Source organism: Sinohyriopsis cumingii, chromosome 17 (genome assembly GCF_028554795.1).
Source record: "Sinohyriopsis cumingii isolate HCF-2022 chromosome 17, ASM2855479v2, whole genome shotgun sequence".
Taxonomy (NCBI): domain Eukaryota; kingdom Metazoa; phylum Mollusca; class Bivalvia; order Unionida; family Unionidae; genus Sinohyriopsis; species Sinohyriopsis cumingii.
Window position 1 is genome coordinate 50,147,673 of NC_142977.1, and position 16,745 is coordinate 50,164,417.

The 16,745-nt window shown below is 36.4% G+C and overlaps 1 protein-coding gene across 2 annotated transcripts in view; it reads left to right on the forward strand.

The window, feature by feature from the left end:
• Window positions 1–16,745, forward strand: part of LOC149778672 (cytosolic phospholipase A2-like) — a 69,348-nt gene that overhangs the window by 11,883 nt on the left and 40,720 nt on the right. For both annotated transcript variants that reach the window (XM_089939474.1, XM_089939475.1), the window contains exon 3: window positions 4,367–4,391. In XM_089939474.1, coding sequence (XP_089795600.1) covers window positions 4,367–4,391 — 25 coding nt within the window. The remainder of the gene's footprint in view (window positions 1–4,366; window positions 4,392–16,745) is intronic.

Sequence of the window (16,745 nt, forward strand, 5' to 3'; positions counted from 1 at the left end):
GTGGATAGATCATAAATACCATATATACCACAGTGTTTTATCACTGTACCAGTACTTCAGGAATTTCCATTCATAAGGAATTTATTACAATTCCTGAGCAATTTTGTTATGAATGTAATGATATTAACAGCATATTTTCATTTTAAATGACAAAACAATTAAAAAATAATAATGTCTAAGAAAATAGTTGTTTCTGTTACAAAGAAATTTTAAATGTAACAAATGTAGTTATATTTATGGTTCTTTAATCACACATTTGACAAGTGTTTTGGGAATGTATGCCAAAGTCATGGCTAAATGGGATGTTGTGTAATGTTTTCAGGCAAAACTCTCCTTTTTAAAAAATTTCAGATTGGAAAAAAAATTCATTTGTATCTGTTTATTAGCATATGTTAAGAATATGTATTCCTTTGACTTCTGTTTAAATTTGACTTAATTTCTCAAGCTCACTGAATATTCTATCACTTATTTAGTAAGTGTTTCATATTTACTTGCCATCTCTGATAAATATCTTAATTGCCCAGGTTAATGGCATCCCACTCAAAGTTTCCCTGCCTATTATATCAATAGAGAGTTAGTAAATTGTAGAATTCAGTGTCAAAACTTTCTATTTTTATCAGCAAGCTTTCTAATGTCAACATCATGTCTTTTTACAGGGTGTAAGCTAAATCATTCCACTTTAGTTACAGTTTTACATTACAACTCATACAACAAATAATGTACACATAGCAAATTCATCTACTAAAATGTAATGACCTTTTCATTTTTGGGGCGAGGATGCAATTTTCTTTTTAGCTGAGATTTTTATTCTCTTTTATCTTCAAATTATATAGTTATTATTCTGTTGCCATCAGTCAGAGAAAGATCCAGCTATTAATATTCAATATTTTAATCAAGTTGTGGTTAACATTTTCATTAAAAAATACTTACTGACTCAGCTTTAAATATAAAATTGCACAAAAAATTACTGTGGTAAACACACATAATTATTGTGTCAAAACATGATATCAAGTTATGATTAACGCGTTTGACTGCTTCGGTGGCCTAAGTGGTTGGAGTGTTTGCTTCAGATGTGGGAAGTTGCAGGTTCAAGCCCCAGCTGAGTCATACCAAAGACATAATAATGGTACTAGCAGCTACCTTGCTTGGCACTCCACATTAAAAGGTTTGTTTTAGGTCTGGTCAGCCTAGTGTCAGGATAATGTGACTGGGTGGGAAATTATGCCACAACATGTCTGTGGCATGATGCCCCAGTGCTGGACTTCACTATAAACTGCCACAATGCAGACATCATAGTGATATGATTCAAATTGTTAAAGCAATGTTACAAGCCCAAAATACACACACACACACACATTAACATTTTTACAGACAGATTCTACTAAGACAGCTTTAAACATAAACACAGTCCTATTTTGGAGGTAAATACAAAATATCAAGTTGTGGTTAACATCTTCACTGACAAGACATTTTCACCCTGCTTGAAATATAACAGAACCTGTTTTGAAAGATCCCTCCTACCCATAAAGGATGGTCTCTTAAGACAGGTGGCCTCCCATTACAGGTCATAACATTATATAATCAGTTTATACATGCTTGAGAATCTGTCCTCTCAATACAGGTGGACTCTGATAGCAGTGGTCTTTCAAGACAGGTTTCACCATAAAAAAATACACACATTATATTGGAGTAAATATGGTATACAAAGTTGTGGTTAACATCATTACTGACAAAATTACTCACCCAACACACACACACACACACAATACATTGGTTAATATGGTTTATTAACTTGTGGTTAACCTCTTTACTGACAAGAACCTACTCAACAACTTGTAAACAAACACACAATACAGCGATTAATATGGCATATTAAGTTACCATTAAGATTTTACTGAGAAACACCTCATGTGACCCACTGTAGGAATTAACACCATTTAAAAGAACCTTACACTTTTTTAAAGGTAATTTAAGACCACTTGCTGAATGTGAAAATACACATAAAGAGTAAAATATTATCATTGTTTCCTAGTAGGACCTAGGCATAACATTTGTCACCATTTTTATTGGAGGTGGATAGATCAATCACATGCTAAAGCACGTAAGGTTATAATATTCCAATATGTATGTATGTATGTATGTATGTATGTATGTATGTATGTATGTATGTGTATATCAATGATGATAAATGAATATTAACATGAATGGCATGTATGTATGTATGTATGTATGCATGTATGTATGTATGTACATGTATATCAATGATGATAAATGATTATTAACATTAATGGTATGTATGTATGGGCTGTACATTGACAAATATGTTTAGGTACCCACCCACTCCCCCCAAAAAAGACAAAACAATATCTAAATCCTTAAAAGTCTAAATTTATATGCACCTGCCTTGAGGTGGATTGTATTTTGTTATGTTATCTGTCTCTCCATCTGTCTGTCTGTAACCAAGTTAGTTTCTGTGCAATAGTTCTAGTTATCCACCATGTATAGTTAGCAGACACTATGAATGGCTTGCACTTGGGGTAAGGAAGAATCCAATAAATTTTAGTCCCTAAAGCTCAATGGTCAAGGTCACTACAAAACTGAAAAAAAACAACTGTTTCTGCACAAGACCTTGAATTCTCCATCATCTCCAGTTACTAAACTTTGTGGATACCTATCACTTATGGCAAGGAAAAACCCTGTTAAGTTTAGGGTCAAAAGGTCAAAGATCAAGATTGCTGCAAGAAGAAAAATGGTTTCTGCACAATAACTCGAGTTTTCCACCATCTATAGGACCCAGATTTTGTGAATGGCTTAGACTTGGGATAAGGAGGAACTCAATCCAAGGTCAAGGTCAACAAGAAAGAAGAGGAATGGTTTCAGCACCAAAGCTAGTGTTTTCCATCATCAATGGTTTCCAAACTTTGAAGATACCTTGCACTTGCTGTTTTGGAAGTCAAAGAGTCAAATTTCCAGGTCACCATGACTGGAAGAATTAAAAAATGGTTTCCACACAAGGACATTAGTTCTACATGACATGTGGTTAGCTTGCACTTGGGGATCAGAAGAAGACTACTGAATATAGGGTCAAAAGATCAAAGGCCAAGGTCACTGACTGAAAGAAGGAAAATAATTTCTACATAATGGCATTAGTTTTACATCACAGATTTGGCATAAATTTTGTGGTGGGCTTGCAAATTGGGTAAGGAAGAAGCCTATTGCTTTCAGAGTCAAAAGTGCAATGGTTAAAGTCACTCTGACTGAAAGAAGAAAAATGATTTCTGCACAAAAATTTAAGTTATCCACACAGAGGACTCATAAACACAGAGTATGCATTTAATGTGCCATTCATAGTTCTCTGGTTGATAAAAGGTATGCTTTCAAAAAATCAAATGAAACCTTCTCAGTTGGAACATCATCAAGGAAAACTACCCAGGGCACAACCTCAACTTCAACATCATCAAAGGAAACAACCCAGGGCAAACAGTGTTTCCTCCTTCAGTCACCTTGTATAACATACAAAATGGTGGACATTGTATGTAGATACTAGCTTTAAAAGATTTTCATGTAATTTGTAAAAATTGTGTTTCAAGAACTGTTTCAAGATAAAGTGTAATGTTATCAATATAAAAAGTAAGTTTGGAGACTTTATGGTTTATGATTTTTGGGGTTTAACACCATTATTTAACTCATGATAGATCATACATGGCAACCAGTACATTTGGTGGAAAAAGAACCCAGGAAACCCCAGCTTGAACCCCTGACACATTCATTCATTCATTTCTGGCAATTCCATAGCTTGTTTTGGAACTAATGCAATAGATAAAATAGTTACTTGAAAATTAAAACTTCTGTCTTTTCTCCACAACAACATCAGCTACCACTGACAAAAATGGCCACCAATCTTTGTAATGCATTGGGCATTGCTATGTAGATAAAAGCATATGATATACATTCTGATCATTTTACCAGTAATAATATGCATCAGAAATGAGGTGTTATGCAAGCATATCTAATACTTCCACTGCATAATTATCTACTACATGATTTGACATATAACAAAAGAAAATTATTCCATCAAAATTTTTTAAAACTTCATACCTAAAAAATAGTTTTCAGTAGAAAACTCAGTTTCATCTGCAGACATGATTCTGTTTCTGCAAAAGCTTAACATCCTACTTAGTTTTATAAACAAAGCATTACACACTATCTGAAAATGATTGGTGATAGTAACAAAGTCCCAATTTTTAGTCCATAGCACAGACTGGTACCAATTCTGAGTCCATAGCACAGACTGGTAGACCATGCTTTTCTACATTATGCATGTAACATTTTTTTAATGAATAATTTATTATTTTTTTCTTTTCAGGTTTGACCCGTTTCAAGTATTTGAGGTAAGTGCAATATGGTTACAGTGATACCTGTGGACACCCAAGGACCCACACAAATTTGTTCTTTATAGACAGGTGTTCTTTATACATGCATAGCTATAATTTAATGTTGAGAGCAAGCACAAAGAAATGATACATGCAGAGGGAGTGCATTATTCACCCTGTGATACGTTCCAGGAACTTATAATCAATGATATCCACAGTAAATATCTGCCAAAGCTTTTGGAGCAAAAGATAGAAGAATATGATAAAATATAGGATCCCTCATTATAATGTACAACTCCATTTCTTATGATATCAGTATGTCTTTAGATCCCATTTACATTGAATAGGTTAAATTTTCCTTTTCTGTTGTTACTAACTTTCATTTAATTTTAGTTGTTGGTAAATGATAACTTGAGAAGCAATTAAAATGCAGTTTCACATTACCAAATACCCGGTTTAAGAGATTCTATACATTAATATGACAGCCTTGTTGGAACAGCCCTCAGCATAAAGGTCCCTCAAATATAACACAGGTAACTTTAATGAGCTGATGGGTGGTGCTTTCAAAAGGAACAGTGACTGCACAAGAAACAAACATTCTATGGCATTTGACTGTAGGGTTTTGTCTGCATATCGGAGAGTAAAACAGTAGCATTTTGGTCAGTTGTATTCAAACAATTTAGGGGGCGCTCACCAGTTAACATGTACTTTTGAGAGAGTGACGTATGTAAGATGAAGTTGTTCACATTTAAAACATGCATAAGGGAGAGAATGTTGGCATACCTCTATACTACATTAATGTAATGTGGATGATATTTCTTTGGATATTGTACTTCTGGAAATTGTACATGATTTAAGCACACTGCTAACTAAAATGACTGCTCCCTTGTGCTAAAAAATCAGCCTGAATTAGTCTAAAGTACACTATCCATAGCAGCTATTAAAATAGGGAAAATTAATTTTGCCAGACTAGACAATACCAGCTTCTGAAAGTGCAATGAATGAATTACCAAATATATAAAATGTAAAAAAAGTTATCAGCTCTTTTTTATACAATTTACCTCTGAAGTTCAGGAAGTGAAAATGACCAAGTAGAGCTAGCACTTTTTTGAAAGATGCACATCTGAAGTAAGGCCAAGCTGTATACTCTATAACCCATAGTACGCCCATCAATCATACATGAAAATAAAGGGAATTAAAGGTTCTTTGAATTATACCTAAGATATACACGGTCTTTTTTAAATAGCCAGTATAACCAGTGAGGAAAGCCGGGGAAATTCTTTCTCTTTAAAATCCTAACCTATGCAAAATACGAAACTGTAGAGCACCACCTTAGCACAAGACATTTATATATGACATATCCACCACACACCAACATTGTTTCTTTCTAATGCAAAGAGTTATCCAGAATTCTGAATGTGTGCACTACTTACGCTAGTATTCTATGGTTCAGAACTCTGCATGTGTATATTACTTATAATAGTACTTTATGGCCCAGAACTCTGAAGGTGTAAAATACTTATACTAGTACTCCATGGTCCAGAACTCTGAAGGTGTAAAATAATTATACTAGTACTCTATGGTAAATCAATCTTTTAAAATCCAAATAAGGAACATGTAAGTGTATGAGACAGTGTTCTTATCAAACTGCATCAGAATATGTTAAATAGCTCTTTAGCTGATTTTCAAGGGACATAAGTCTATACAAAAGGGAGCTGATGAGACCCTTCTGGTTCCACGATCAACAGCCCATTCAAGGCAGATGGTACATGCGTTTTTTTAATGCTAGCACTAAATATGGTCAATTGATGTCACGTGTTTAATGAACTTGCTGTAGTGTCATAACAATCTCTATTATTTATGTCGCATTTTGTCATGATCCAATAGAATATACTATGTGTGCATTGGTAGATATACAGATAAACCAAAAGAAGAGATAGAAAGATAGATGAACAAATATATTAAGAAGTAGGGCATACTGGTTGATAGGACTAGATAGAAACATTAAAGATATATAGATGTGAGGAGCATTTAAAACATTATGAATAGTAATGTGCTGTACAAGTCCTTTATTAGTGAACAATACGCCTGTGCGTCCTCTCAAAGAAACATAATCCCCATGAACCTCCGTGTATACTCTCCAAGTCTGGTTATCCAGTTATTAAATGTCATTTTTTAATCACTTTCTGGTACTTTGTTCATACTTTGGACGGCGGCTTACAAATTATCTGCTCAGCAGGGAATCTTTGCATGTGGCATTCAGCCCCAAATCAATTGGAACTAAATAACGGTTGTATGGAAGATGTGACAAAGTTTGGATGTTGCGCTCCTTCAACAAGGCTATCACGACGGAAAATGTATGCGCTGATGCGGTGTCATGGAGTAGATGGAGAATTCGAGTACCAGTGCAAGGATGGGTGGTTCTGGTTTGGTAGTGTTCCACACCTTTTGGCAACACTTTGGAGTGATAAAAAAAAAACAGTGACCAGAGGCGGCGTTAAGAGTACGCGGGGCCTAGGGCCGACCATGACCGCGCGGGGCCAGAGTATCGGTATCTCAATTGGTTACGAAGTTGACTAAGTCGACTTCGCAACTTTGCATGCATTACGTGCGGCCTGTATCAACGTTTCCACTTTGGCGGAGAATATAGCTTGACAAACTCATAAGGACTACCTTAGGCCTGAAGCGAGGGTCCCTCTCAAGAGCGGGTCCTGGGGCGGTCGCCCCACTTGCCATCCCCAAACGCCGTTCATGGCAGTGACACCAGCAAAGTCAGGCACAATATCCTAGTCAATCGAACCTTTTAGTATCGAAAAATAATGCGTATGTGTATAATTTGTTGTCTCTGCCTCTTTTCTCTAATCCAAACTTTCTTATTTTCTCTTGAGTCGGATTTTTTTTATTTTAAAAAAGTAAATAATGTTTCATCACCTGTGACAATCTCATTCAAAAGTCCCCGTGCACCCTTTCATGTGGCAATTGTATTTCGAGCCTGTTTTTGATCATCCGTGAACACATATGGTACCCATCTTGCACGAACCTTTTTGAACTTCAAATGATTAGTCCGTATAAAAAAATAGCTGACGAATTAATTAACAGAGATGAGTTCCGCTGTGTATTCAACATCTTTATCAATTTGGTCCTTTCACAGCAGTCACTTCCTGCTCCCCAATCAGAGACAACGGTCTTCCAGAACATGGGTCATTGTCCATGGATTCGTGACCATCTTTACAACGAGGGCCCCGGACGACCGATTGGTTTAAAGTGCTCGACTTTATCGATCACTGCCATCTCACCTCTGTCCGCGTGGGCAAGAATCTCGGGCACGGCTAATGAGGGTATGTGAAAAAGCTGCCATTGGTTTCCCGTGGGTCAGTGGTTCTTCCCCACCAGTTATGCTGGCTGCCACGTATAGCCGTCATCCTTTGAGAAATGGAATTATACCTAAAACATCTTTAAAACAATGAAACAACTTTAAAATTGTAGGATATAGCAGAGAATTACACTTGTAAACTTCATCCAACTTTTTCAGCTGGAGTGTACATTCGAGCGCCATATTTTACAGTCTGTCCCTTACTCGGTAGCAGAATTGATCACATTCTGCGACATTTTTGTTCTATTTCATTTACAAAGTTACACCGCATGCATATATCTGCAGGTGTCCAGCACACTGCTTGTGCAAATGCATATAATTTTAAGAAAGAAAACAAATCATTCAATAAAATATTCAGAACTTTTCAAACAAACCCCATAATTGGATAAATGGATAGATATAAAAAAGACAATGAACTAAGCTATATTAGTGAGCAGACAGACGAATAAAGTAATATATATATATCACTGGTTGTATCTTTGTATAAGTGTATCGGTTTCCACACTCACACATACAGTTGCCTGTTTACAATTAGAGTGGTTCAGTGGTTTTACATTAGACTTATGACTGGAAACGGGTGAATCTGATTCTCGCCTCTTAATATGCGCATATTGGCCACGACGGTGTATTCATGCTGGCAGGGTTCATTATTCTACCTGCCATGGCATGATTCTTATTACTCTGAAGTGCTGTAAAACGCCATAGTCACCTTAGCCAAGCCTATCTACCTGTATTTCATTCACGAAGAGTGAACATTTCGATCATGTTGACATAATATATGCAAAAGTCAAATACAACCTACTGAAATCATAGTAACATTGATTTACATAACTTCACTCAATGAATACCAAAGGCCTCTTCCTGAGAGCTGCGTATTTTCTTTTCAGTCGAAAGTACCTGTCAAACACATTTGAACTATGGTGTTGTTGTTGTTGTTGTTGTCGGGTTTAACGTCATATTTCAGCACACGATAGGCTATGCATGGCGGCCAGTATTAATGGTGGAGGAAAAACCCGGCAAAACCCCGGGAAGAACCACCAATCCACGAGAAACTACTGGCAAGCTTTCTCACATACCCACGTTAGCCGAATCCTAGACTCGAACCCATGCAGACAGAGGTGAGATGGCAGTGATCCGTAACGGAGAGCGCTTTAGACCACTCGGCCACTCGCCCCCCCCCCCCATTTGAACTATGAGAAACGTGATCAGGATTTTTATTTCATGATGAATATTCCATTGAGTAGAATGATGTACGAGTAGAATGAAGGTCAGGGTGTCAGACTAATGACTTTCCAAATATGCACAAGATTTTGTTTAGTCCGATAAATCACCCTCCTCCCACCCACCCCTTCTAATCCCCACCCCAACCTGTGTTCATACTGATGGACTATTTTTGGGTATGATCATATGATGTCAAGTAGGGGCCCCGAGTGGCCGAGTGCTCTAAAACGCTCACCGTTCCGGATCACTGCCATCTCACCTGGATTTACCAGGGTTCTTCCTCCACTAGTTATACTGGCCGCCATGTATAGCCTATCTTGTGCTGAAAAATGGCATTGAACCCTAGAACAACAGGTTATTATACTAGTGTACTCTGTATAGCTGGTTATTATACTAGTGTATGCTGTATAGCAGTAGCAGGTTATTATACTAGTGTATGCTGTATAGCAGTAGCAGGTTATTATATTAGTGTATGCTGTATAGCAGGTTAGTATACTAGTGTATGATGAATAGCAGATTATTATACTAGTGTATGCTGTATAGCAGTAGCAGGTTATTATATGAGTGTATACTGTATAGCAGTAGCAGGTTATAATATTAGTTATGCTGTACAGCAGGTTATTATACTAGTGTATGATGTTTAGCAGGAGCAGGTTATTATACTAGTGTATGATGTATAGCAGTAGTATGTTATTATACTAGTGTATGCTGAATAGCAGGTTATTTTACTAGTGTATATTGTATAGTAGTAGCAGGTTATTATATTAGTGTATGCTGTATAGCAGGTTAGTATACTAGTGTATGCTGAATAGCAGGTTATTATATTAGTGTATGCTGTGTAGCAGTAGCTGGTTAAACTAGTGTATGATGTTTAGCAGTAGCAGGTTATTATACTAGTGTATGCTGAATAACGGGTTATTATACTAGTGTATGATGTTTAGCAGTAGCTGGTTATTATACTAGTGTATGCTGAATAGCAGGTTATTTTACTAGTGTATATTGTATAGCAGTAGCAGGTTATTATACTAGTGTATGCTGTATAGCAGGTTAGTATACTAGTGTATGCTGAATAGCAGGTTATTATACCAGTGTATGATGTTTAGCAGTAGCAGGTTATTATACTAGTGTATGCTGAATAGCAGGTTATTTTACTAGTGTATGATGTTTAGCAGTAGCAGGTTATTATACTAGTGTATGCTGAATAGCAGGTTATTATACCAGTGTATGATGTTTAGCAGTAGCAGGTTATTATACTAGTGTATGCTGAATAGTAGGTTATTATACTAGTGTATGATGTTTAGCAGTAGCAGGTTATTATACTAGTGTATGATGTTTAGCAGTAGCAGGTTATTATAATAGTGTATGCTGTGCAGCAGCTTATTATTCTAGTATATGCTTATTAGCAAATTATTTTACCATTGTATAATGGATAGCAGATATACCATTGTATACCGAAAAGCAGATTATTGCACGAATCTGTAACAGGTTTTTACATTGATGTATATGATGTATAGAGGAATATTGTACCTGTGCATCCAGAATAGTGGGTTATAATACTGGTGTGTACTGTATAGCATGTAATTGTACAAGTAATTGTACAAGTGTAATGTACCTCAGGTTATTATACCGTTGAAAACATTTTAGCGATTTAGTAGTCTCAGATTAAGATCGTCAATATAGACCCTGTCAAAATGAGTAACCCCATTCAAATAAATGTAGCCATACTTTTTATCATTTTACCAAAGTTTGAAATAAAATGTGACTAGACAGTATCCTATTTGATTAGTGGCAAGGTTTTCTGAATGTCTTTTCACAGCGTATTCAGCAATACTTAACAGTTACAGACAGTTTCGAAAGACAATGTTACTTTCTTTCCGGGAACATTCGGTCTATGATACTCAATGCTGGCATAGATCTCGAGCAACGAATAAAATGATAAAAAATGAAATCACTTAGTGATTATCAAGCAGAATTGAATATTCGATGTCATTAATGCTTTGAATAAAGAGTGAAACGAACCACAATACAGTCTATTCACTAAGAACTTATGGACATTATTCATTACAGTTTACATGCGCCATGACTGGCAATTGTGAACAAGCAAACAGCAAAATGCACTGAAAATGTTCTGGTTAGTAGTTCCAACCATAAACAGTCCCAATGTTATTTTGTTGGTAATCCCAGCCATACAGTCCCAATGTTATTTGTGTTGGTACTCCAAGCCATAAAAGTCCCAATGTTATTTTTGTTGGTACTCCAAGCCATAAACAGTCCCAATGTTATTTTGTTGGTAATCCCAGCCATACAGTCCCAATGTTATTTTTGTTGGTACTCCAAGCCATAAAAGTCCCAATGTTATTTTTGTTGGTACTCCAAGCCATAAAAGTCCCAATGTTATTTGTGATGATGTTAAAATATCTGTGGTAGTTGTAAAAACGACTGTAGCGGTTCCTATCAAGTCTTGAGACAAATGGATTGGCTTTGGAGACCGACCATTTAATTTATTATTTTTTTTTTATAGTTGAAGTGAAAGCAGGTTTAATTGTTTTAAATTTCAGCTCTAACATAACTTGAAAATACTATGATATTATTTTTTTTAAAGTAATAATCTTGAGGAAAAGGGGGAAAAAGTTCTGATTCAAAATATCCCCTCCCCTGAAAAATGAAATGGCTAATCTCTTAATGAAGGGCCTAGAGACCCGCTATGGAGAAGAACGGTTTGACAAGATATGTGACACTTTCGGCGTTTTGATGTTAGGGCTTGAATAACTGTAACTGTAGGCGTTTCACGTTTTATTTACTATGGAACCAACTCATCCATAAAATGCTAATAACCTTTTAAAAGACAAACATCTCATTTAACCAAACCTGTAGAAGGAAAAAAATAAAAAATAAAGAGGACAACCCAGAAACACAAATAAAGTGATTATCTTTCATCTCGTGACTGTCACCTCACTTCAAGAGCTCTTTACTCCTGTACCTCAAGAAAACGAATTGAAAATGATGAAGAACTAAATAAAGTAATTATCCCACGGTTCAACTCAGGTTTTATTTAGTATTTTACGGCACAGAAACATTAGTAGGTCATTTAGTGCCAAAGCAATTTGGGGTCAAGTTTCCTTGCACACAGGATATACCCCGTTGGCTTGCCCAGATCAGGGATTTATAAATTCACCTTCCTGACTCTCGGAACAGGATCAAATTTGGCACAGAACAGACAATCTCAAGTTGCCAAGGCATATCCAAACATGAATGGTGGGGGTGGGGGCGTGTTTCTAAACACTAAATAAAGGTATAGACATATGTACTGTGGCTATATCGCAGGTGAAGAACGTAAAGCATTGCAAAAGGAATACCCCACCCCATTCCCAACATAATCAGTATGGTACATACGAATGAAAAACTCTACCCTATCCTGTCCTACCCCCAAGCACATAACCAGTATGATGATGTGATACGTGCAAGATATTTCCAATCATCATGGACTAACGAGTGTCCGTGTTAGAATATTGGTATATGTTGTTTAACATTTTGTTCAAAGTTTTTTACCTAAACATATCTCTCCCAAAACCTGTTACAACTATCGATTTGTCTGTCTGTCTGTATGTATGTAAATGTCTGTTTTTGTTCGATTAGCTGTATCTGCATTCTGACCCTTTCTTGTCTATATATCTATCTACATGTTTTATTTGCATAGTTTTTTGAAAACTTTAATTATCGACTTATGGTTTGAAGATGCCAATAAAGATATTTAAAAAAAAATTAAAATAAATCTAAAGCGATTTTATCGATCTATCCCATATTTTCAGCGTGTATATATGTGTGTGTGTGTGTGTGTGTGCAAAAAACTGACAACGAACAGTGCGAAACTAGTATCTAGCTAGCATGAGCGCTTTGGACTCTTTAATGAGTCTTTTTCAAAGGCAAATACAAAACATAGACAAGACAAACAAATATAACAGAAAAAAAGGGTATGTTTGGGAAACTTTACATGGCCTTTTTTTTTTCCTACATTAAGGAGTCGAAAGCGCTCATGCTAGCTAGATACTAGTTTCGCACTGTTCGTTGTCAGTTCATTGCATTTATCTTAATCAATATGTGTGTTTGGGGCAAGCCAAAATTTCGAAAGGGCAAGTTCAATTTTCTGAATTTTATAAAATCTGCAAATGTCTGCAGCCCTTTTGAGTTTGTTTAATAGGGTCGAGTCTATCCTTGCAAACCTGTTTTTCATGAAAATTTCCCCAATTGTTGTTTTAGAAGACAATTGACTTATCGTGGGGAAAGCTACCAATAAACGGATCTTTTCAAAGTCACGTAATACCTATACAATATTCTTCAACGTCCTTTATGATGTATCATTACTCAATCCAGCACAAACGGGCCTTATATAAAATAATTTGAAAAAACTTCAGCAATATATGGTTGTACCTATAATCAAGCTTATCATATATATCATTTATAAGCGTATTCTTTTTAAATTCTTAAAAACGTTTTTGTTTTTATGTTGTTTTGTTGTTGTCAGTGTGTTTCCCCATGGTAATTGAAGCTCGGTTATCACTGCGTCCTTCGAAACACATGTAATCATAGGTTTGTCGTATGGTAAAGCAACTACTAGCACGTTCTCAAGATCACTCTTCCGTAGTGGAAACTATAAATAGGCTTTTCCCCACACCCCACTGTGCACGCACCCATTCTATATTTAAGTTTACTTTAACGTTGACTGTTGGTGCATAACCGTTTCCTGCTGGTAAATCATTTTAATACCATAGTCATAGTTATATATAGACCACGAGCATAGAAACAAATTTCAAAAGTGGTAGAGCTCCTATAACTGCAGACATGGATAATTTCACAAAATGAATGAGGCAGCCATGTATCAATGTAAACGTTATATCTCATTTGAAGATTAGTCAGTTTGTAATTTGTACAAAAACTGGGGCAGGTATAGCGCGTGGCTTTCCCAGTCACATGATTATGATGCCTATGATTTACACAAAGTAGACCAGTGTCCGCAATTACCATATATACTCACCTATATATTTGATCTAACATTAAACAATATAGACCCTGATTTAGTGTCGCATCATGCGCCGGCAGATCGTGGTCTGTGTTGTTTGCTTTACTTCTTACCCTGTGAAACGATATGAACCCAGATCTGCCAGCACGTTATGCATGGCAGATCTAAATGCATGCAGTCTGCAGTTGATTCAGACTTTTAGATAAGTAGAGATGATATCTGGTTTAAGCACATTTTATTGCCATATTTACAGCACATGGGGTCGGGCCACATGGTCTCACAACCTAGCAACAGCCCTTCCCTAAATATTCAAGTAGCCACACGAAAAGTGACAAGGACTGACAGTACTTGCATATTTTTATAAGTGGATTAGAAATACAGTGCATTAATATAAATGAATATCGAAAAATTCATCGTGCAAGAAAGGTTAATACAAAATAAGAGTCCAAGAACTAATTTAAAGAAGAGAAAGGGTACAAAGGGGTGGGGGCTTATAAAGGGGTTCCGTGGCAGGTACAACTGGAGGTAGGTCATTCCATTGGGTAATTTGTCTTAGACGATTATTGAAATCTTGTAGGATCTCTAAACACAAGTCTGAAAGACTTCGAAGATGTGAGTGTTATGTCCTTTTGATTGCTCTGCTGATCCACACAACAAGACATTCGTGATAATGGATGTATAACTGATTAGTGTCTGTCCTGGTACTGTATATTTCTGACGATTAAAAATGTGATGGATGGCGGTCTGATCGTTTCTCTACATGTGCACAATTGGACTATCCGTAAGAAAATTTTAATATAAGTCATTATTCAAACCGCTGCCTTTGTTTCTTACCCTTGTATGAATAATTGATAATTTCTTGTTACCAGTATAACAATATTGTGGGACATGATTATGTATAGGTGAAATTTTACTATTGCATACTCATTACTACGTTTTACTGTATCCGGCAGTGGGTTCCTTCCTAGCCATTTTTAAGATCAGAGTTTAGCACATATTCGATGTCATTGGTATCAGATGACGTAAAAGCGAGTGAGCTATCATTAGCAATGAGTATTGTGATTATTAGCAATGTGTGTGTGTGTGTGTGTGTGTGTGCGCGCGCCTTGAAAATCGTGTTGTCACTACTCCCCCGGAATGGAAGAGCATTAGGACATGGGGTTGTACCAAAAATCTTGTAATGATGTCTACATCCAATATTGCGATTGGTTGATCATAAGTATCATGTTCAAGAATGCTGTGGTCTCCAGGACTGGTCCACTAGTTGGAAAACTGTAAGAGCCTATTGTTTGTTGTGTGTTTATTTTTGTTTTGTTTTGTTTTTGTTTTTTATTTCTTTAATGCCATTTCTCGAGGCATCATAGCGGCCAGTATATTTGGCAGAGAAAAAACACAGGAATAATAGAGAAAAGAACCACTGAACCACGGAAGCTACTTGCAGCCTTTCTTAGATAACCATGTTGGCCGAGCATTGATTTTAACGTACGCGGACAGATATGAGATGTCAGTGGTTTGTAGAGACGAGCGTCATAGATCACTCGGCCAACCGGAGCTCTTCACTGTAAGAGCACAAACACTGACGATGCTCAAGTTTCGAAAAATTTTATCAGCTATAAAACAAAAATTTGGGAATCGCATTATTCTCTAATTATACCAACACGCAAAATTTAAACTGTGAGTGACTTTGTGTGTATTTTTTTTTAATCTGGGAGTTTAGTGTCTGAGTTAGGGATAATAGATTTAAGGACGTTAGTGGTGTTTTTACTGTAAAGTTAGCCGATAATACATCAGTAGAATTATGAAGTGTGAATTAGCTGTTTAGTTTTATTGTTTCTTTGTTTGTTTTTTTTAAATATGGAACTTAAAAGACGTTGTTCAAAATTATGATCCGCGAACAGTTACGGCACGGGCACGGGGTGCGGGTGGGTGGCTGGGCAATTGTCCCCATGGGCCAAGCAAAGATGGTGCTATCGGTAACTTTTTGCAGCTGAAATTTTCGTAGTATTTCCCCATCACCTTAGCCGAAAGTGGGAAAATCTGAGGTGGGGGGAGGAAGTCTTCACAAAATATGTATCTTCGAAGTGGTAAGGGTTGTTTGTCAATTGGCAAAAATTGTTCGGTGTGTTTTTTTGGGTTAATGTTTTCATTAAATGTATAAAATGAACTACACAATCCTTTAATTAAATTTTATATCCAAAAAAGACAGAATATTGAAAATTCTTGTAAAAAATAAGTAAAATCGACAATTCTGACCATGTGTAGGTGTGCATTAACGCACGCAAGTCGCAGTCAGTGTCCAGGGTGTGCAAACATGGTTCTAATAGCACTGGTCAACAGTGAAATCATTACTGACTTGAAAAGGCCCTAATCTGTAGTATTTTGGTGTGCCGAACACGAATATAACCGTGAAAAATTTGTATTGGCTCTCGTTTTGAAGATATTCATATACCTCATTTTCTATGTTTCACTGTGTAAATTTCTCCAGTAGGACTGCAGCAACATCCGGAATAATGATGTAACATTGCATAATACCATCATGCTCACATCATCCACAGTTGATTGCATCATTTTCTGATGCAATGCAATACTAATGCCATGCGGCTGCTGAAGTAAGTTGACGTCAGCAGTGTACTATACATGTGTAGGCCTATTATACTAATGCCAGGCGGCTGCTGAAGCTGACGTAAGCAGTGTACTATATAAAGCCCAATCAGATAGGTTCAGCATTTAAAATATTTTAGACGTTGTGCGAGACAGTTCA